We start from the raw sequence: 24528 nt of genomic DNA on the forward strand, positions 1-24528 counted from the left end.
CCCAACAGTGAGACACTGCTGAACCGGACACAGCAGCTCCTGCATTTTCTTCGTTGCATGAGAAAACTTCATCTTCCTTTCCCTCTCCTTAATCAGTATCTATAGAGGGACGATTGAGAGCATCTTCTCATATTGCATTACTGTCTAGTTTGGAAGCATTACTGATGTGGACAGAAAGGCAATGGAGAGTGGTGAGGATGGCAGAAAAGATCTTTGGTAATTCACTTCCTTCTATCCAGGACTAGCATATAAGTCATGCTTGAGCAAAGTCCACGGATTGTTTAGGATACTATACATCCTGTTCATGTCCTGTTTTCCTTGTTACCTTCTGGGAAGAAACTTCATGATATGAAGTAGAACAACTACATTCAGTCACAGCATCAATCTTGTGAACTCTCACATTCCCTCTTTTTGCTATGTAAAATGGACAGTAATTAATACATGTGGTATGAGTGGTGCAGACATATGGTGCAGGTATATATTTATATATATAGCATGTGTACATGTATGTTATGTATGTGTTTGGGTAGATATACACTTTCTCTTGAGAGTAGACAACCGAACTGCATTTTAATGTGGGCCAATGTGCTCATAGTAAAAATAAAAATGACAATAAAAGTTATCTTAATTTATTTAACCTTATTTGAATTAGAGGGCTTGAGTAAAGAGAGTTGCAATTATTTCTCTGATGCTGTATATATGTATGGGATTCAAACATTTTTACTACCAGTTCTGTGGGCGTGGCTTTGTGGGCATGGCATGGGAAAGATACTGTAAAATCTCCAGTCAGAGGTGGTATTTGCCAGTTCTCCTGAGTACTCAGAATTTCCACTACCTGTTCTCCAGAACTGGTCCGAACCTGCTGAATACCACATGCCTATGTATAAACACACGTGGCCATACACAATTTTTGATACAAATGTTTAGTGGGCTGTGGAGAAATGCCATTCGCTGGTGAAAAAACTATAGGACAACCTGCACCAAGATAGCCTTCTATCATGTTAGTCCTAGTGTGATGGCACTTCCTTGAAGTTTACCAAACAAATAATCAATGGGATGCTGAGGAACATTTCAGTATTTGGGGAAAGAATTGGTAGTAGCATAGGAAAAAGAAATTCCAGGAGAAGTATTTATATTGGGTCCTAATGGAGCCTGCCAAAATCTGAATGTGGTCCATGGTTCTGTCTAGAATGTTGTCTGTAAGGTTCTGCCCCTGGTTTGTCTAATCAAGTTATCCTACTTTCTATAGTGACTACCCATAACCCAAACTGAAAGGCAATAATCTGAATAGGAAGGTTCCATGTATTTCTTCTCTTTAATAGAGACTCCATGAATGAATCTAAATCCATTTTGAACCTTGATCCTTATCACATTTTATGGTAATTAAAGATATAAAATAACATTTTGACCCCTGTGCTTTTAATCAGAATAGATACTGCACTAAAATTATTGATCTTCATCCCTGGAAGAAATATTCTCACTTAGTATAAAAGCAAAAGTAATATAGTTTTTTTTTGTTTTACTATCGTTAACCAGTAAATTTTGGTCTATAACATAAAAATTGAAACATAGGCTTCTGATCACTAAATTCAGAATTTTTATTCTTCATTTCTTCCTCCTTTCGTATTGAAAATTAGGGAAGCCTTGTACTCTAAACTAATGCTAATTTGCTTAACAGTAAGTTTATTTTTCCCTAGAGGAATCTGTCTGTAACAAATGTCCATGTCAGGCACATGATGTAATGGTATGCACTAGGGAGCTTATTTGCATTTGTAATACAGACTATAGCTGCCACACAAATTAATGTTTTCTTTGACCTGCTAAATATTTTATATGTGCAACTCTAACCAAATGGGATATTCCCTAGGGGATGAGAAAGAAACCCTTACTTAAATTTAGTTTTTCTTCTGTACACATTAAATTGGGTACATAAAAGAAGTTGAAACTTAAAAAATCAATAGGGCTGTTACTTTAGTCCAGTATCTGTAATCAAACAAAGTGCTCTCAGTTGGGTTTTGGAGGCTTGTTAGAAGGTTAATTAATTTAGATATTTAATGTATTCAGTTAACAGTTTGTTCCATTTTTGAGTATAATATCTAAGAAATGACATGTACCTCTTCAAGGTCATTAGCAAATGAGGTAATTACTTAATTTTTTTTATGGTGCACATAATGTAGCTTTACTTCTTTGCAGAGTAACCATATAAAAAGGGCAGTTGTTTGCTATCTGTAAAAAACATTTATACTGAAATGTGCATATTGCTTAGTAATTCTGTTTATAAATTGATTATATTAATATGTGATATTGCATTATATATTAATACAATACAATACAATACTATGTGAAATATTTGCAAATTCATATACATTAAATATAGATCTTTTAAAATATATACATTTTGGTTAAAAAAAATTTAAAAATCAGGCTGAAGTTGTATACCTATGTGGTTCCTATTTATATATAAGGGCATGGAAATATGTGAGCAATTTCTAAACGGATCTGCTCTTGCTTTGATCTGTAGTACTGTGTGTATACTTGTAAATACACAATATCTTCTGTTTAAAATAAACGTGGATAAATAAACATGTTGAACATCTGTTTTAGATCAAAGGTACAAATCATTCATATCTATGTTATTAGTAAACATATTGGAGATAAAAGCATCTATTTTATTTTTGAAAAAATATGAAAGCCCTGAAAACTGGAAAAGTAAACAATCAGGAAAGTAAATCTAATATGCTAGCTCTTTTCTCATCTGGGAAACTAGAAACAATGTTCAGCAATTTGTTAATGTTGCGTATCTCTATGTTATTTGACTTTATGAACCTGAAGAATTATCTATTGTACATTAATTGAACTTTTGTTTTTATTATTGCTGTCATGACCAATAGATTTTTTTTCTTTGTATTAAGTTAACTTGTTCTTCAATACATATCAAATTATATTCTATGTTGGCACATGGTTATTTACCATGTACCTTATACTCCTAAATGATGCCAAGCCACAGGAGGTTGTATGCCCACGTTTCTTAATTATTAACATTTGATGGTAAGACTATTCAGTTATTACTTTGATTAAGAGGATATATATAATATTGACTATGGAGCCATAAGATGGAACAATATGACATGTTGATGAGGTATGCCAGCAATCAAATATTTCTGCAAGGTTTCCAGGATACAGTTTATTTCCTGAAAATCACTTCAGACAATATCTCAATAGTATTGGATAAATGATAGAAATATCTGGCCCAGTCAGTTAACAATGAAGTGATCTAAATGTCCCCTCTTCTAACTGACATTTTATGTATTTTCAATCATATTTATGTTTGATTTCATAACATTAAAATTCTTTCTCACTGGTTTCATTGATGCAGTTGAAATACTGTATAAAGATAAACCATTTCTGCTTTAAAATATGTCTTGCTTTCATATAGTTTGCCATTGTTCATGAGGCTTCTTTCAGTAGTTCAGCTAATGAAGTTTTAGTGGAACAATTTCCTATTGTGGTTAAATGTTTATAACACTTCTTTTTGTTCTTTTCAGTAAAGTACAATTTAAAAAATCTCTGTGTTTCCAAAAGAAATGAGATGTGATACCCTGAATCTAACCTCCATGACATCTTCTATCTATTCAATTTAACTTTATTTTTCTGGCCATTATACCAAGCATAATACCAAAATAAAGCCTCCATTTATGTTTCCCCCCCCTAAAAAGGCTTGTCCGGCGTGGCATTCTGGTGAATATAACTAAAAATGATGTTTAGAGTGGACACTTCATGCTACATGCCACTTCCCAACTAATTTAGTCATTTTTTCAGAAAATCTTCAAAAATTATAATTTCACTAAGGCTACTTTCCTAACTATCTTAAATAATAAACAAAGTGATCTCTCTTCTGCAGTTACCCATTTGTCCGGGGAAAAAATTTCTTATCAAGATTCTTTTTAAGGTTTGAAATATAATAATTCACAATGATGACTCATTCATTTTTGAACTTTTGTTTACTCAACACAAATTTCTGAAGTCTTATTTCAGAGTGATATTGCAGATGAAAAGTGCCAAGTTCTGTTTTTATTAAGTATCTGCTGCAAGTCTTAAGATCAGAATTTTTACATTATTCTGTGATTACTTTGAAATGCTTCAGAACTTGCAAAAGCTAAGCATCTCTCTGCCTTTTCATAAAGCATTTTCCCCCAAAATTTCTGAATGAACCCGAAAAAGGATGTGTCTGCTTTAATAAACAGCAGAGTGGTATTATGGAATTCCCTTCTTTGGAGATGGTCCTACCTTCCATTCCTTTCACATTTAGGAAAGGTATCAAGACCATCTTCAACCAAGTCTTTTGAGGTAGACCCTGGATTTTGTTTTCCTTTTACTTTGCTCAATAGTTAAAAACACAAGTTTAGTTTGAAATAGTCAGTACTATTTCAATTCTACCCCAAATTAAAAGAATTAAGGGATTACAGGGTTGTAGAAATGGAGACAGTACAATATGTATCCTAAGATAAGAATCCTGTTAAACTGATTTTTTAAAATCTGATAAGGAACCCTTTATCTTGATAACAAATTAACTGAACATATTTGGATGTTTGTTTTCTCAACTTCATAATCTAATAAGCTTTGTTAGTTTAGGTCTGACTTTTCCAAAACAAACTTAACTTTTCAAGAATTGCTTTTTGGAGAATCATCTATATCTATAGTTTGTTTCAAATTCATGTTCATCTTACAAATTCCTTAACTTTCTGCATATTTTTGTCCATTTTATTGCCACTCATTAACTGTAGTCCAGTTTTTCTCATCACTGATTTTTCACTATTCCCAATTCTCTAGTGAAGTGATTTTATCTTTTGCCAGTGAAAAATTGACCTGTTTATTTTATTTCCTAAAGAGAAAACTAAAGCAACACATAAAGTTGAGATTTCTTATATACTTTGCTTTCTACTTGGAGAAAATCAATAAAATTGTCATTTTACATAAAATTATGCTTCCAGTTATTTCATTGGTTTTTGGAAATTTGGATTATGGGCAGACACAATGTTTTAATCGATTTGGAACTATGTCCCTATTTTTTTTTTTGTCAGCTATGTTTTTTAAAAAAACGATACTGTCTAAAAGTTCTGTAAGATAATTATCCATGCCATACACCTTTTATGCTTCTTGCGAGAAATCCATTGGCTGTATCTTCAATATATGCTTTCTCTATAGACAGAAAATGTTTTCAAAATATGATAATGTTAGGTAAAATAATATAAAAATAAGTATCCCTTTGTGATATCAAGAGTCAAGGGAAAGCTTTTGAATCAAAAATATTGAAGGTTTGTTATTATCAATTATCCCAACTTGAAGCAGAACTGGGTTTCTCTTACATTACCAAATCAAGTTAAAGAAAATAGAGAAATAGTATTGGCTTACATAATTATATTTTTGTAGGTCAGAGAACTGCAGACTCGATTACAGAGTGTCCAGGCAACAGGCCCATCAAGTCCAGGTCGCCTCACTTCTGCAAACCGTCCCATTAATCCTAGTACTGGAGAATTAAGCACCAGCAGCAGTAGTAATGATATCCCCATTGCTAAGGTGAGTCCTAGGATATTATTGCTTACTTTTGCTGCTCTGTTGTGCTACTATTCTACAATGGTCCTGAACCAGCAGGAGAAATAACTTTGTAAGAAATTTCACCCTTGTTTGGTCATAACACACATTCTAGCTTATATATGCATTTTAAGATTGAGTTTCTGAACCATGATACCTGATTGAAATGAGGAGAATCTTAGAAGATATTGTAAAGGGGCCCACAATTGACTTCCGGTTGCAAGGCTTCGGCGGCGGCAGGAATCCGCTTCTCTCAAACTGGATTTGGGGGTTGTCGCTGCCCTGAAGGAGCAGCGGAAGACAGAGGAGATCCAGGCAGGGGTCTGGGGATATTGCACCCCCCTTCCCCAGCCAGCTAGACTCCTTTTTCCTGAGACGGTGGAGCGGCTGTCAGTAATGGCAGCCACAAAGAAATCTTCAACTGGATAAGATTGTGCAGGAGGAAGAGCCAGAAGGAGTTTTCTTGGCTGAACCAGGACATTAAGTTACTTTTAAAACACCCTGGAAACCTAACTTTGGATTGATACATTTGTTTCCAAAAGAATTTGTTACATCGGCGAAAGTGCTGAAGGAAAGCTCACTCCCCCTCCTTACGGAGAAAGCAAAGGAGCACAGAAAAACCTGCTTTTTAAAGGTAAAAATAAGCTCTTTGTTATAAGTGGGAAGGAGAGGACTAAAAAAAAAATTTTTTTAAACTTTGTTGGAGACGCCTTGAAGATTACAAGACCATCAATTAATTGTAATACGGCTTTTAAAATACATTTGGGATTTTACCCCTGGAGGAAAAACTGTAAAGAGAAGAAGAGGAAATGATTTTTGTTTGTTTGGATTGTTTGATAACTCTGACATTTGGAAATTACTTTAAGATTGAAAGCATCTGGGTTGTTTTTAAAAAACCTATAATGGTACCATCGGTTGATGAACTGAAAATGGAATATGAAAAATTAAAAGAAAGACAACAAACTGGCAAGGATTCCTTGGGAGCTGCCTTCCATTTTTCCATTCTACGTACCAGCCAATCCTGGAGGAAGGAGAAGGAGAAGAAGAAGAAGAAAAGGAAGAAGCCATCTTTAATGGACTAAAAAGTTTGACTAAGAAAGAAAATGGGAAGAGAGGAAGGAAAAATGAGAATTTAAGATTTAATAAAACAACCAAGAAAAAGAAAAATAGGGTGAAAAGAAGGTACAATGTTAGAAAGGAATTGAAAAGAGAATTACAACAGAGAGGGAAACTTAAAAAGGGGGAGAGGAAGGGGTGGGCAAAAAGACCAGATTGGAGAAGAAAGGGAGGGAAAAAGAAAAAAAAAGCCACGGGCTAGAACAAGATTTTAAAAAGAAAGTTTTTTTTAGAGACGAAGGATGATGGATAGTGTATAATTAAAGAAGATTCTGCAAGAGTGCATAAGATAGTATTGTAGTATTTGCATTTGAAATAGTTTATTGGAATATTTAATAAAATATTAATGTTTAATAATGATAGATGTTGATATTTAATAAAATATTAGGAGAATGTGTTAAATGATTAATGCTTAGTTATAGTTTAATTTGTTACTGTTTTAATGTTATTATAACCTTAGTATTTTATTTTTTTATTCTAAAACAATGTACTTATCAGAATTAGAATTAGAATAGAAATTATACATTTAACTATACTATAAGTTTACTATTCTTTTATTTTAAGATTTAATATGTAGAATGTACTAAGCAGAATCAGGATGGAAATTATGTATTATTTTAAGCTTTATTTTAGGAGAAGGCGTCATACTTCAAAAGTGATTACAGGGGAAATTTTTTGTTAAAGAGAAGAGATAAATAGATGTTTGGTAAAGAACGGACAAAAGATATAAGTATAATGACTTTGAAATAAGATGAACTAAATAAAATATAATTACGAGAGTGAAAAGATGGGAGAAGTTATATAGAAAATACAAAATGGTTAATAAGATATGAAGGGTATATAAGGTGGGCATGAATTTGATTTAGGTCTGTCAAAAAAGATGTAACCTGGGGCCAAGTCACTTTTCAAAAGAAGTTTTATGTTTTATGTTTTGTGTGTTGATTATTTATGTTTGATTGTAAATTAATAAAATCTTGGAGAAATGAAATCAAAGGGAGAGAAATTGGGAAAAGACATGTATAAATGATAACTAAGGAGGTTTTTTTTTCCAATGTTTTGCTTTAGGTTATGTATTTTGTGTGCTTATGACTGATTGAGAATTACTAAAACTTTGATAGAAAGAAATATAATTGAATAAAAGTGAAGGGAAAAATAATGAGAAATTTGGAAAAGATATATATGTGTAAATGGAAATGTGATAATGTGGAACTATGTTTTAAAAAAATAATGCTTTATTTGCCTTGTTAAAATTTATAAGTAATTCTTAGAAAGGAGGTTTTATACTTTTATGTGTTATGTTTTATTTGTCTTCAAAAAATCAATAAAACTTGTTCTTAAAAAAAAAAAGGGGGGGCCCACAATTATGTGGGTTCCATAAAAACTCATTTTTGTGATTGATTTCCTGTCCTACTTTAACTGTTTCTAGATTGCGGAGAGAGTGAAGCTTTCAAAGACGAGATCAGAATCTTCAGCATCTGACCGTCCTGTCCTGGGATCAGAAATCAGCAGCATAGGAGTAAGTATAATATTCACACAAAGTACATATTTAGCAGCTTACAGTAGTTGACAGCCATGAGATCAAGATTGTATGAATGTCACAGAAATAAAAGCAGCTCTTATCTTAAACCAAGCAAGTTCACTAGGGCTTTAAATTTTATAATTTAAGGGTTCATGTTCTTGGTACCTCTTTTCTGAAGTATGAAAACTAAATTTCTTTTATCTTTCAGGATAAAGATATAAAATATACACAATCATGCATTTGGATTCTGCAGTAAACATCTATGTTTCCTGCAGCTCTTTTTAGAGAGAGCAAGCATTCAAATGGAACACCTTTAAAATACATACTCAGGAGTTATATTTTTATGTGGCTCTGTTAAAAATTATATGACCAATATTAGAGAAAATTCAAACAATAAATCACTATATGAACTGCGTCTGGAATCTTTATAATTCCTCTCCCCATCAACATTTCCTTTCCTTTGTATGTTGATAGAATATTTTGAAAATAGTTCTTAAAAATGTTCAGTTTTCCTAGACTCAGTTGAACAGAGTTGACAAAATTAATATACAACTTTCATGTAATGGCATTATCATTGCTTAAGAGATGATAGAATTATTAGGAATGCACTTAATTACAAAACTAGAGAACAATGAGAAATGGCTATTTCTTCTAATGTTATTTTTTCAAGTACTTAGTACTTCTTCTACTTGGCCATTCATTCTAGAAGTTGCAGGCTAATCCAGCCATGATGTGAACATCTAAAGCAGATTTACAGTGAAGTTTTGTTAATTCGTTTTGTTCATTGCTTTGAGCTTGAAGGCCAAAATGAATAATATAGTTTCTAGGAAAACTCTACTGTGCTTATATTTCTTCCCCACCCTATTCCTTTGTTATTCCAACATGTTTAAATCTGAGTTGAGCAGTGGCTCAATCTCCAGAAGATAAAATAATTTTAATGACTATTCCTGTTATTTATACAAGATACAAAACATTATCCAATATCATAATAATAACAATATCCAAACAATATTCATAATTATTTGGTTGTGACACAGTAGTTAGAATACATTACTCTAGCCTACTTCTGCTCACTGCTGGTTGACTGCAATTTGACAGTTTGAATCTTACCAGGCTCAAGGTTGACTCAGTCTTCCATCCTTTCGAGGTGGGTAAAATGAGGACCCATATTGTTTGGGGGCAGTATGCTGATTGTAAACCACTTAGAGCTGTAAAACATTATGAAACAGTACATAAGTTTAAGTGCTATTGCTATAATAGTTTTCTCAAAACCTGTGTACAGGTATCCAGTAGTGTGGCAGAACACCTGGCACATTCACTTCAAGACTGTTCCAATATTCAAGAGATTTTTCAAACACTCTACTCACATGGATCTGCTATCTCTGAAAGCAAAATTAGAGAATTTGAAGTAGAAACAGAACGGTTGAACAGGTAAGGTGACATTTTTATGTGAAGAGCCACTTTTTGTTTTGCAACAGAGTAGATTCCCTATATTAACTTTAATCCAAAGTTGGTGCTGAAGTGAATTACATGAGAATGGGCCTTTTCCATTTTGAAGCCAAGTTACGGAAAATTTTTCTGAGTTTTACCTAGCATCTACATCTTTTTTTTCCTCCCAAGATTAAGAAATAATAATTTAGGAACACGCATTTATCATTTATACTATGCATTTTATTGTTTGTCACAGTTAGGAAGTTTTAAAAGAGCATCTCATGAATATATTGAATAATTGGACCATGAATTTATCTGCATAGAAAAATATATTGTGAAATAAAATTGACTTTCTAGGAAAACTATATAAAAGCAAACTCATTATCAGTGCACAAATGTTAAGTAGATTTTATATTTATCAAAAAAAAACACTTTTACATATATAGAGCGAGGGAGGGAGCAAGAATAATCTCTTTCAGTTAATTTATTAATTTCATTTTGATTTTTGTGAATTATGCTTATACCAGCTGGATAGCAATATAGAAATTTATGATAATGAAAAGAGGACAGTCCTAATCATGATCTTTCTTTCAACAAGATAATGTAGTCATCAGTATTATGTCATAAAGGGATTTGTTAGGATTTCCATATTGCTCTTTAAGTCATAGCAATAGCTGATGTTGTCTCTAGAGAAATGTGGTATGAAATCTTTAAGAGTGATTTGGGTAGATCACAGTGAGAGAAGTAATAAGCAGGAATTGCCAAATCAGGCCACCATGTGAGAGGATTATACTCCACAGCCTCATACAAATTCATAAGAGCATGCACCTCCAATCAGTTATGGTATTGAAGAAGCACCAGCTGTGAAAAGCTATGGCTGCTGCTATCCTAATTGGGATCATTGTCTCCATTTTGGTTCCAAGGGCTAATACTTTGTTCAGCCTTTGATAGGTCCAAGGAAAGCAAAAATGGTTTACACTAGTTTTCCTCAACTTAAGAGTTGTCTGTATAAGCTGTAGAACTCCTAAGACAGAGTAGGATGGCAGTAACCCCTACATAAAAACTAAGAGGATTTTCTTTTCCACAGTCGCATCGAGCACTTAAAATCTCAGAATGATTTATTGACAATAACTCTGGAAGAGTGTAAGAGCAATGCTGAAAGGATGAGCATGTTGGTTGGAAAATATGAATCCAATGCCACAGCCCTCAGGCTGGCATTGCAATACAGGTATAACAATGGAGAATATATGAGAAAATAAATAAATGAATGAACTGATACATATTCTTACATTGTTTGATTTACAGGTAGTACTTGACTTACGATCACAATTGAGCCCCAAATTTCCATTGCTAAGCAAGGCAGTTAGGTGAAGTTTGCTTCATTTTACAACCTTTTTGCCACAGTTGTTAAGTGAATCATGCGGTTGTTAAGCGAATCTGGCTTCCCCCATTGACTTGGTTGTTGGAAGCTGTCTGGGAATGTTACAAATGGCGATCACATGATCCTGGGATAGTGCAATCCTCATAAATACATGCCAGTTGCGAAGCATCTGAATTTTGATCATGTGATTATGGGGATGCTGCAATGGTCATAACTATGAAAACCGATAAGTCCCTTTTTTCAGTGCTGTTGTTATTTTGAACAACAAATGATTGTAAGTTGAGGACTATCTGTACTATAAAAAGTTTAAGGACTCTGCGCCAAAGTATTATGTTTTCTCTTTATTTTACTTAATTTCTTGCCTGCTGTTAATATTTTCTACTTAGCAAGTGAATTTCTAGAGATAACCATAAGTAGGCAATTTTCCACTTCAAGTCCACAGACTTCAAATGATAGACTTGGAAGGGAGCGTGGACATTTTTTAGTCCAACCCCCATCCCAGGGCAAGAATTTTCAGATCATTCCAGACAAATAGCTACCAACCTTGGTTTGAAAACTGTCAGTTTCAGCTCCTATGGGCAAGTTATTCCACTGTTTAATAGGTCTCACAGTTGGGAAATTACTCTATTTCAAATTTGTATCTTTGCTTTGATGGATTGTCAGTTCATACGACAACATGGTTACTAAAGGAAAGTATTTAGCACTTCTTTGGTTTATGCTTATACCTTAAAACTCAAACTTAATTTCCCATCAAGGCTTAACAAAGTATCTAAATGTTATTTTTAAGAACAATTTAGTGAAACACATAATGTTTATCAAGCAGATAATAAAAGCAATCCATGTTTGTTATGATTCATGCTAAAATCCAAAATATTTTTGGCACTGAAAATGTCTTCAGGGAAGTTATTTACCAGCTATTCAGGCTATTTCTTATTCCAGCAAAAGCAAGACAGAATAAAAGAAATGCTTCAAGGAAAGAGTTTCTGCCACTCTAAGGTTTAGTTATCCAATTCAACTGTCCCATATTTTACCCTGGGATGCCTGATATGCTGTAGGACATGGGGAGGGGAAAAATACCTGGCTTGGTTTCATCTAAACTAATTAGTTCTATACTAAAAGTAGATTTTAGAACTGGTGTGGTGATGATTTCTTGAAAAAAAAATAGTGTCTGTCTTGAACCTCTAATGAAACCTAGGAAAGTAGTGCTATAATTTCATAATATCCAGAATTAAAGGCTTTTATTCTATAATCAAAAGTTTACTGTGAGTTTTATTTATGCAGTTCTCCTTATATTATTTATATGAATCATTATTAGAATAACACAGTTGGAAGAGACCTTGGAGGTCTTCTAGTCCAACCCCCTGCTTATGTTATTTTATACTTACGTTGTTATGTTCTACTTATGTTACTTATGTGAATTATTCAAGCTGTTATTTAGGAACATAGAGACCACCAATGATCATCATACTTGCTAGTTTTCCACAGAGTAGGGTTCAACAGAGTAGGGTCTTATTAGGTAGATTAATTTCCCCCCACATGCACCGATTCAGACTTTTTCTCTCCTCAGTGAACAGTGCATTGAAGCCTATGAGCTGTTGCTAGCATTGGCTGAAAGTGAACAATCTCTTATTCTTGGACAATTCAGAGCTGCAGGTGTTGGGTCTGTCGGTAAGTGTTCATTGAATCACTTTCTCTCTAATAATCCAATTTGTACTTTATTTGCTATCCATCACCTTTAAAGGGAACATTACAATAGTGGACTATTACATGGCTCCCTGTGTGCTTGTTAGAACAACCAAGTACAGTTATAACAAATGATTCAATTGGAAGTTAAATAACAGAATGCAAGAAAAAGTGTTTTGAACAATAACAGATCTTGATATAGGGTTATTAGATGAAAATCCATAAACAGCCACATCAACAATTAAGTGAGGAGGTTACATATTTTATCTATGCGATTAGTACTTTAAAAATGCTATTTTTCATTCAATTTGTTTCCCAAAGTTAGAAATCTGGAGTATTTCAGAGCATGGAAACAGCATGTTTGAAGATTTAATTTATTACCTCAGCATCTCAACAGTCAACAATATGTTAAATGGAAGTTTTTAAAGATCAAATGATCATCTGATTTCAGTGTCACAAGACAAATAAATTTCTGTCCTTTGTTTTAGCATATTGGAATTAATTATTCACAGTCACACTGGAGAGTTCCAGAATGAATCTTTTCTTCTAAATTGAAAACAAGTTTCTTTAGAAAACAACATATTTATTTATTTTAAAATCTATTTAGAACAATAGCTTTAAGAAGCCAAAGTTAATTGTATTCTTATTTCTTATAAAATGCAAAATAGTTTTGACAAAAGCTACTCAAAAGAAATAAAAATTATAGCTTTTGTGATTTTTATGTAATAAAAACTATGCAAACTATAACATGTCCAAATAGAAAACATTATTCCTGACTCATAGAAAATCAGGACTGAACAAAAGTAACCTGCTTCTAATCAAGGAGAAAACCAACCAAGGAGAAATTTTCTGACAGTTAGAACAATTAATCAGTTGAAGTCCACAAATTTTAAAATTGCCAAGTTTGCAGATGCCCTGATCTAGAGCCACATGGGATGATAAAGCAGGGGATTAGGGCTCTCCACACTACCAAAAGCACTTATTGGAATTTATTGTCAGTATGAGGTCTGTAAAAGCTGTTTCAAAACCTTTCATCTTTATTTCCTGTAAGCCCTTCTTAGTGGATTTGGAAGTACGCTTCAGATTGTTGTCTTGTTGAAACATCCAAACATTCAGCTTTAGGTTTTTCATATTCAACTTTGTACCATTTGATGCATAGGTTATATAAAATGTACATTTCACATGAAATATCAGGCTTTTGAAATAAAAAGTGTCCAATTAAATCCATAAATATTATTTTAAATTGTACAGTGACATCCTTTTATAACATAGTATAATTTTTTTAATACATAGAATAAAAACAATAAAATGATTAACCAAAACAGTTCTCAGTAGCAGAATATGAGGTAATAATGATTGGAAGCTATGAAACAATTTGTATGAATAAATATTGTTCTATTTCAGGTAGTACAAAAAAATTAGGAGAGTCTGGATAGAGGTAGAGAGACATTATGGTTGTGCTTCGGTTCTTGTGGAATCCCATTGAATTCATGATACAGCTTTAGTTTTTCTTCAGATCTCATTGTTCCTACAAAGATGTTACATGAGGAGCAAGAACAGAGGATGAAAGACTCACTCTGTGTAGACTGTTCGTGGAGAGTTCATCCTTGTACCACTGCCAGTTTCACTTCTTCCTAAGCCCAATTATTTTTGAAGTCCATTATGTGCTAATGTCATCATGGGAACATAGAAGTTTGCTTAAAAGCACATTGGCTCACATTAATGCTTCTGAACTTTTCCAGTATTATGTTGTTCTGATCATTTGCTTGTGAACAGGGGATCAAACAAGGGATGAAAGCATCACCCAGATGCTTAAAAGAGCCCATGACTGTAGGAAGACAGCTGAGAATGCAGCCAAGGCCCTGTTGATGAAATTGGACGGAAGCTGTGGGGGAGCCTATGCGGTTACTGGCTGTAGTGTACAGCCCTGGGAGAGTCTTTCTTCCAACAGTCATACCAGGTAATTATGGTTCATTGGCATGGTTAATCTCCAATCATTTGGTTTTCTGAATGAATTAGAGATTGTTTTGGAGGGTTTTTGGTATTAGCTAGCCATCCATCCTCCTACAACCTGTTCAATAATATTTGTGTTCCTAATAAATTATTACAGGGTGATCTCAATCTGTTACTCAATTCTGTTCCAATTTTAGTAGGCTGTTTTAAATATATATTTGTGGAGATTTATTGTATTTGAAATGTAATATATTTCATAATATCATTTATTTTGATAATTTCTCTACGACTTCTTTATTTTTTAATTTTCTTCCACTGAAACTTATATATATTACTAGTTCAATGGTATTATATGAAGTCTTCACAGAGCTTAATGAATAAGAATCTGATTTTTCCAGATTCCTTGTTAACTACATAAATGAAGTCATTTGATGTAATTCCATTTGATGTTAAAAATGTAATGCAATATGTGTGGTCAATTTTATCTTCAGAATTGAATATATAAATATAACTTATTTGCTGATTCTCAGCACCTAGAGAACATTTTATTGCAATGTAGATAGGTGAGCTTGGATATAAAAGAGAATTCAATCATCATTTTATTTAGCTATTAACATCTATGCATCTTCCTTGGCTTTGGCAACATCCATAAGTTTTTTTGGATGATCTTTTGCTAAAACACTGTACGGGTGGAACTGTGCAACCACAGAACTGTATAAAAGATTGAAGCACATAGAGTCTATGTGACAAACAGTGTAGAATGGTACTCCAAATGTTCGGAGTATTTTTTATAAACTCTGTGAAGGAAATGGGGGAGCCTTTCTCCTTGGAAAAGACTTTTCATGTCAATGTGAATAATTTCTTCTGCTGTTTGAGACCCCTTAAAATGGGGTTTGTAATTGAAGTGTTGACCTGGGCTTAACTTCGGCATCAAAAATGAGCTGCTGAATGTCAGATTGCCTAGCACATTACTGGGAACAAATGCTCAAGCAACCACTGGGGACAAGGAGGTTAAAGGCGATAAAAGGGAGCATTTGCAATAAAATGGGAAAAAGCAGCACACAGGCTGCTGTTACTAGGCAGTGAATAAAATTAATAGCTAGAATTTCAATTTGCAGCCTCCCTTCCTTTGTGAAAAGAGAAATACATCTCTGGTGGATGAAGAAGTACTAATCATTTTAAAGACAAAAGCTCAGCCTCAAAGCATGTTTCTAGGATGCACAATTGATTGAACTTGGAGGAAAAATAAAACACAAGAGAGAAAGGGTTAGGGTTACTTGATATGTAAACACAACAGTATAGGACATTAAAGTCTATTTGTAGCATAAACTTTCAGAGACTAAAGGTTACTTTGTCAGATAAATATGGATTCTAATCCATATTAACTCTCATTCATATTCTATTTAATCTGTTTGAAATATTTCTTCCTAGAGATCATTACAACCATCCCTTAGATATTGCTAGATATATAATATTAGTAAACTAATTACAACCTAATCCTTCTGCTAAAAAAGAATTTATCTCATTTCATAAAGAGGAACCCAGTCTTCTGCATGCCAGGCCTGAGATATATTTTATTTAATTTATTTGAAGAGTGGTCTTCTAATACTTCTGTGCCACTCATGTAATTCAAGTTGATTCTCAGTTTCAGCATCTTGTGGAGGACAAGTCATTCTTTCTCAGTCAAACAATCTTACTCGTTTGTTGTGTGAATAGAGTGAAGAGAAATCACCATTTAAACACCATGAACTGCTGCAGAAAAGGTGGAATAAATAGCTAGAAAGTGAATGTGTACATTGTTTATAAGTACCATTGATACATGACATGGCATTTAGGTAGTATAGAAGAACCTAAAAGAGCCATCAGCAAAATGATTCCCAAAACTTCCTGCAATTCCAAACTCATTTTGATACAGCATTACCACTGTTTATTGGTGTACTCAAATAGTTAGATATCCTAAAATATGCCCTCATAAATACATGACTGTTCACAAAAATTGTAATGATTTTCTTCTAACCCATACTTATCCACAACAATTGCTCTCTCATGAAGTTTCACTTCCAAACTTCATATTTATTAGTCTATCTTATTTGGTCAACATTTGATTAGAAACGTAGCAAAGCTCATTCATTTAAGGAACATAATTAATATATTCATATCCCAAAGCATATTTATGCTGTAGAATATGGAAAGAGTCATAGATCAAAATATTGTTTTGCTTCACTGTGTTTTTTGCAACTGTAGCCAGTGGGGTTTTTTTACATTTCTTTTACAAATATGGATCCATTCAGCCTCTTATGTCTTATTAAACTTATTTTTAGATTTAGGGTTGTCTCCATTACATCTCTCCCATAAAAGCATGAGGCTGCCATAACAAGTATGGAAATAAGCATAAGGTGTAATTGGTTAATAGATTAATCCAAGTTTAAAATTTGGGTTTGAGTCTATTAACGCCATATGTAGAATTTATATTTATAAAGCATGTTGAAAACATCTGCTGTAAATATACTTTCTTCTTCATTATTTGACTCAGTTAAAGAATCTATGGAGTTCAGAGAAGAATAAAAATCTGAATCTATCCTGTGCTGATGGTTAGGATACAAATGCAACTTTGTATTGATTTTTAAAGCCTGAACAGAAATTGTTTAGCTCTGATATATGCACTGATATATTAGAAGCATGATGATGTATTTAGAAGCTTGCTATATTTTTGTCTGTTTAAGAAATGGAAAACATTCGTAGTATATATGCTAATCTTAAGCAATGTCAAGCTACATTTATTGAATTAACCTAATTGGCTTGAATTAGAGCAGCCTATAGGCATTCTATAGATAAAATCTGTAAACTTTGCCACTTTAAGGGAAGCCAGTTGAATGACTAGAACAGAGATTATATAAGCAGATTGGGAATCATTAACAGGAAATACTTAAAGTGGCACAATCCAAAATCAGTGAAGTTATTGGAGAATGTTCAACTACGGGATTGTTAAACTCATGCATTTAAACATAGATATAATTATATAAAATCAGAATTGAGAACATTATGAGAGAAGTAGGTCTAGGGCCTAAATTGGTTTGATTGATCAAATTAATGCTCCATACATCTCATTGTATAAGTGATTCTGAATGGCTTACAAGTTATGGAAATATGCAGGTTTTAATAATTTGCTTAAATTTTTAATCCAAAATGGTTATTTTTGCATATTCCTGGGCATTTAGACTATATTTTTGTCTATTGACAGTTGTGATGTGTAGACACATAATACAATAAGTTTACTTTCCTACTAGTTCATTTAACTGAAGCGTAAAAGTTCAGTTACCCTACTAAGTTTTCTAGCACATCTGATCTGCACAAGCATTACAAGATAATATTGATGATTATGTATCTTTTTTTTAAATTTGTCCAAAACAGCTTTAATTCAATGAACCTTAACAACAAAGCAGACTAGAGTATGTTCCAAAAGCCTTCAAACTAATTATCCACATAAACAGAGCTTACACAGTACCTAAAAGTCAAATGAACAAGATACTTTTATTAAGATGATATTCAACATACTGAATACTACTATCTGGAAGTTATGGTTATGTATCCTGTATATGCAAATTTATTGATTTTAAAAATGTGCTACTTTAATAAATGGCACTTAATTACCAAGTATATGGTAATTGTCAGTAACTAATCATTGCATGCTTCTAAAGGAAGGTTTCTAGCATTGCTAGTAATAGCCCATCTACTATAAGCAGAATTCTCAGTGAATTGCGGACACTTTAGGTGATTTCTTTCTTTTGTGGACCATTTCTTTTATGATCCTCAGCTATTTTCTTTTCTGGAGAGCTAAGGGTTTTAGCATACCTACAATATCATGTATGATATAAATTTATTATCCACCCAATTCCAGTGGACTCCAGTATGATTGAAGGCATATCATTGGGCAGAGCTAGGATTTTATTTTTCCCAGGTGTTGATGATAGAGAAAGGGAGGTCTTTTTAAATATAATTTCAGTTTTTCACTATAGTATCTCAAAATGACAAGAAACTATACTACAGGTTTTCAGATGCTGTAGTTGGATATGCTAATAGGTTTTATGAAGACCACGCATTGCATTTTTTGAACTGAGCTGTTCATGAGATTCTGAAAATAAGGCAGAGTGATTGCATGATACAAGTCTTATGTGGAAGTATCTTCTGATCCACTATAACTTTATCAGCTTTTCTATTATAAGAAAACCTATTGCCTGTGGGGAAGTCAGTTAACTATTAGGTACTAAGAAACCTGCTTTATTTCTCTATGCTGTTCCTAAATATGAGATCCAAAGGAACACTTTTGACCATAAACAATCTATTAAGTTTTCAGAAAGTTTTAGGGAACGTGATATTAACTGGGCAAGGGGGTTCTCTGATTCTTTTGATCTCTCCCCCCCATCTCTTAGTGAATAAAAAGTTTCAGATACTTTTGAGGAAAATCTGAGGCCTTGTTCAAGCCTATATATTTGTAAAGAAAAAGTAGAGTTGAAGACAAAAATGTGGATATTCCTGATCAAATGCTACATTTCAATTACTTCCTGAGCCAGTTGTTATTCGATGGGGTTCAAACACTACTGAGAATTGAATACACATACCTTTGCATTTAGTTGACATTATTTCTATTGAAAGATGTTAAAAAGTATTGGTAGGAAGATCTGAATTTTTGCATGCAATAATCATAGTTTTCTTACTTTGATTCTGTAGACAATAGCATATAAACAGTGAATTTACAGAAAGTTGATGTTAACTTTGTACTGTAGTTGTGACAGTAGTTGTGTTTTGTAGTTTTTGTAATTGTGTAGTTGTGATTGACCTCAAGACTGATTGAAATATATAGGATCCTAAAATTTTGCATAAAACCATATATTTATACCCAAAAGTGCTTTTCAAAAGGCACTGAAAAGGCACTAAAGAACCTTGAAAAAGCTTCTTGGATGAGGAAAACAAAGAAAATCCAGTTGCCTTTTGAAAAGCACCCTTGAGACACCCATGATTTAGATGGCTAAGAATCTTTATAGACATGCATATTTACACCTTTCTCAATTATCAATGAAGGCAAAGGAAATTTAAGAAAAAAATAAAGTAACTTGTTAGCTGCTTCTTCACAGCATTTTTGTTGCTACCTAAAAGAGTTAAGAAGCTCACTGTTGAAATTTGGAGGATATAGTGCTACTACATGAAAAGAATAGCTCAGGGAGATCTGTGTACTTTGCCAATATTTTCTGTAACTTCTAGGATAAGCATGCTTGGAAATCTCTAGAAGACTGGCAAGCTGTTTATTTGATAAGTAATATAAAGACAGTTTTTAGTTTAATAGAATGAAAAATAGGCTTAATTATAAAGCCATGTTAAGTATGGCTACAGAAATCATTCATGTGTTGTGTCTTTCTTCCTTCTCTTTGTCTAAAATGGATGGAAAATATTGCAACCCAGTGCAGAAAATGATTTATTCCCTTGCTGATAACTGAGATCATCCAGCATTCCAGACAGGCAGAGCTAATGGATGACTTAACCCTTACCCATCAGCTGATTACAGGTCCTCGGGAGACAACATAGTTTCTGCACAAGGTTGTAGAAAATGTGGAATTGTTTCTGTCTCTTTTTGGTGGCAGTATAACTATGTTCAACAGTGAATGTTAAGGAATGAATAGAAGAATCACAGTTAACCTCTACAAATCTTTTTTTCTTGGATGACTGGAATGGAAAATAACTGAGAAATAACTTAAGTTATCTAGAAATTCTGGAACATATAAACTTTTATTTGAAATCATAACATGTATCATCAGGATTGGATTGGCTGTCTGTTCTAATTTGAGATAATATTGCATAAAAATTGACAGCAGGCTTATGTATCTAAAGTCAGGATACAAATAAAGTAATAAATTACAATTATAAAATGTGAAAACCAAATTTCTAATTTTAGATCATATCGGAGCATAGGTCATACTAATTATAGCATAAAGATTATGAAGCTTGGCTTCTCTTTGTGTAAATATTCTATCAAGCCCACTTTTGTGTAATCTAACTTAAAAACCTTCCCAAAAAACTTAAACCAAGATAGGCCTTCTCCATAAATTTAAGTTATTCATTGGCTCTTAGCACTGTTTTACTGAAAAAAATGTTTACTGAAAATTTATCAATATCTACAGTATACTGATACATGTTTTTTGTTTATTTCTTTTATTTTTATGTACACGAGGTCTATTTAGACATATCTTTCCTAAATGTTTTTTCCCTTTTTTTCCTAAGTACTACTAGTTCAACAGCAAGCAGCTGTGATACAGAGTTCACAAAGGAGGATGAGCAGAGATTGAAGGACTACATTCAACAGCTAAAAAATGATAGAGCAGCTATTAAATTAACCATGCTGGAGCTGGAGAGCATCCATATTGACCCACTCAGTTATGATGTCAAGCCTCATGGGGACAGCCAAAGATTGGATCTAGAAAATGCTGTACTTATGCAGGAACTCATGGCAATGAAGGTATTTTATGTTGTGATGTATCAGGCAAGGCAATCTTGATATCTTAATTTTAATATATAGCTGCAATATTTTAATGTAAAATCAATTTATTTTTAAACAACAATTCAACCCAGAACAGTAGTGAACTATACAACCCAAAAGAAACATATGTTTTGTACCTAAGATTAAGAAGACTACACCTTATCAGGAATTCTGCATGCTAGTTATGCAGATAATTCTGTTGATCTGACCTGCTACGTTGATATTCTGTTGTCTCCCCCAACAGGAAGAAATGGCAGAACTGAAAGCACAGCTGTACTTGCTAGAAAAAGAGAAGAAAGCTCTCGAGTTGAAGCTGAGCAGTCGAGAAGCTCAGGAACAAGCATACTTGGTTCATATTGAACACCTCAAGTCAGAAGTAGAAGAGCAAAAAGAACAGAGAATGAGATCTCTCAGCTCAACTAGTAGCAGCAGCAAAGACAAGTCAAGTAAGGTGAGTTACTGTCATACGGGTAGTCCTTGACTTACAATCATTTGTTTAGTGACTGAAGTTACAACAGCACTGAGAAAAGGGACTGATGACCACTTTTCACACTTAGAACCATCGCTGCAAGCCCATGATCACATGATCAAAATTAGGGAACTTGGTAACTCACATATATTTATGACAATTGCACTGTCCTGGGATACATCATTCGTAACCTTCCCAACTGGCTTCCAACAAGCAAAGTCAATGAGAAAGCGAGATTGCTTTAAATTTGTATGATTCACTTAATAAGATCAGTTATTTGATTAACAACTGCATATAAGAAAGGTCATAAAATTGGGCACAACTGACTTAACAATTATCTTACTTAGCAATGGAAATTTTGGGCTCAGTTGTGGATGTAAGACTCCCTGTATATATTTGGATAGTAAGAAATTAAACTTATTCAAATTTGTGCCAAAGCATTTATCAAATGCTTAAAGTGGGGAGAATGTTTGTCCTTGAAAACGAATAGAATAGAATAGAATAGAATAGAATAGAATAGAATAGAATAGAATAGAATAGAATAGAATAGAATAGAATAGAATAGAATAGAATTCTTTATTGGCCAAGTGTGATTGGACACACACGGAATTTGTCTTGGTGCAAATGCTCTCAGTATACTGTAGGTACGTAGGTAATGTTGCATCAATCCTTTTGCTGCAATGGTTGCTAATTCATTAATTTAAAGTTGTATCTTTGTTCTTTTAATATGGGGAACTACCTATATCCACATACAGCTATGTATATTTTTAAGATCAGTATTGCAAGTTTGCTTACCAATCACTTCCAAGGTGCATAAAACTGAGTACTAACAATAGGAACTTTTTCTCTGCTAGTCCCTATTCTGTGATATTCCTTTCCTATTGTACATAGAGGATTTTGTGCATGCTATCTTTAAGAGGATTTAAATCCATTTGTGTTGTCTTTTAAGTTTTAATGGCATTTGTGGATAGGTATTTTGAAAGCTGTGTGTATCTTACTATTTTGTTTTTTGTTACGTGTTATGCTGTTTTTCTTTGGGAAGATTATGTCCTTGAAAGAGGTTAAAATGGAGCTAAGTGACTGATAGCCTGATAATAAAAATATGTTTTTAAGATTACTATAAACTTTAAAATGTGCCTGGATTTATGCAAGATAATCCTACCTTGTCTTGGTTTAATTTGCAGGAGTGCACAGATGGCACATCAACATCATTAACACTAACTGAGCTCAAATCTTACAATGAAAGTGAGCTGACTACAGAATTGGCAAATGCCCTCAGACGGTAAGCGAGATGTGTTTCCCCCCCCTTTCTCAAACAGAAAGGTGCTAATAAATCTATGAGTTTATAGCAGCCTTTAAATTACTCAGATGTTCTCACCATTCTGCAATTATGTCGTTTTTGAAGTATCCATTTTATCATTTCATATTCTGAAATTCTAATCTGCATGTCCCTCAGGTTTTCACAATATCTATAAACCAGCAGATTAATTATTGCTGTTAATTCTCACAATGTACATGAAAACTCTAGAGGCCAGAGTAGGTGACTATGCTAATCAAAAATCACAAGGGAGATAGGGAAAATTTAGAAATGGCATTCCAGAATTATCTCTGTTAGTTTAGATTCCCCATAAGAATAAGCTGCCAAGTTTTATATTAACAGTAATACTGGAAATAAATAAATGAAAAAAAGAGAATATCAGCAGTACTTCCTATAACACATATTTTGACAGTTCTGCTAAATTGCTTTCTAATTCTGGCCAGAGTGAAACAATTTAATTATCTTACTATGTTGTGCATTATAGCAGGCAATCCAGTCAGCCATTTTATTACTCTTAAGAGCATAAAGGAACTACTTGCCAGCAGTTTGAAGCTTTTAACTGTCATGCTGATAACTTCGTCTGTTGCAGCTAGAAGGGTGAGAAAGTAGTTGCTGATGCGCTCATATTAATATTGGTATGCCATGTAACTCCTGTATAATGACAGCTGCATTGTTACTATAGGTAGTCCTTGTTTAGCAGCTACCTTATTCAATGATTGTCTCCTTGCAGGAACATCTGTCTGACAGTTAAGTTTAGGTAGGGAAGAACTGATCCAGATCTTGTCTGGGCATGCAATCTGGAGGGAGGAGCTTAAAATGGAACAATCGGAAACATTTCAAGCTGCCTCTCCCCGAGAGATACTTTGGGGTGGGTTTTTTTCTCTGTAGGCTTCATATTTTAATTCAGTTTTTATTTTGCTGACTTCTATTCACATCAGATTTGTTCCTATTCCATTGATGAATGGTCTGAGCCCCTTCTATACTTTTTGTATGATATTGGTTTGGGTTGAAAATAATAAAATAAGTGGTAGGATTAGAAGAGATGTCATCTGGAATCAAAATAGTCTGAAATGTTAACTTGAATATGTAGATAACACCACTGTTAGCTTTATAGAAATAAAAACAAAAAGTAAAATTCTTGGGTTAATAAGAAGACAGACATAGTATCAGTCAGCAAGCTTAATGAGTCCCTGGTACCATGGTTTGCAAGAAGAACCAACCATTTAGTCTTAGACCAAAACTGATTCTTCCCTTGTTTTGCTTGTTTAGCAATGGAATCCCGAATATGATAAATGATACAGCAGATTTTCTTTTTAAATTTTTTTTACTACGCTTGACAAGGTTATGGAAAGTAGGAGAAGCAGCCAACAGTTAAGATGGATAGAGAAGATCAAAGAGACTACTGAAATATTATTGGAAGAGCTGAGTCATTTAGTGGCACTTTGAACAATCCAGTCTATTGCAGTGTCTGGTATTTGCAAAGGAGGACCATACAGTTTGTTCAGGAATTAGGGAAGACTGTTAGAAACTTCTTTTT

General features: G+C 33.4%; 1 protein-coding gene across 3 annotated transcripts in view; it reads left to right on the top strand.

Moving 5' to 3' along the window:
- MCC (MCC regulator of Wnt signaling pathway) overlaps positions 1-24528 on the top strand; it is a 192959-nt gene that overhangs the window by 162848 nt on the left and 5583 nt on the right. For all 3 annotated transcript variants that reach the window (XM_026720032.2, XM_026720052.2, XM_087926943.1), the window contains 9 exons: positions 5431-5577; positions 8135-8224; positions 9510-9658; positions 10746-10886; positions 12607-12707; positions 14499-14682; positions 20949-21183; positions 21449-21655; positions 22858-22955. In XM_026720032.2, coding sequence (XP_026575817.1) covers positions 5431-5577; positions 8135-8224; positions 9510-9658; positions 10746-10886; positions 12607-12707; positions 14499-14682; positions 20949-21183; positions 21449-21655; positions 22858-22955 — 1352 coding nt within the window. The remainder of the gene's footprint in view (positions 1-5430; positions 5578-8134; positions 8225-9509; positions 9659-10745; positions 10887-12606; positions 12708-14498; positions 14683-20948; positions 21184-21448; positions 21656-22857; positions 22956-24528) is intronic.

The sequence above is a fragment of the Pseudonaja textilis genome, chromosome 2 (assembly GCF_049901715.1).
Source record: "Pseudonaja textilis isolate UNSWEBS1 chromosome 2, rPseTex1.2, whole genome shotgun sequence".
NCBI classification, from domain to species: domain Eukaryota; kingdom Metazoa; phylum Chordata; class Lepidosauria; order Squamata; family Elapidae; genus Pseudonaja; species Pseudonaja textilis.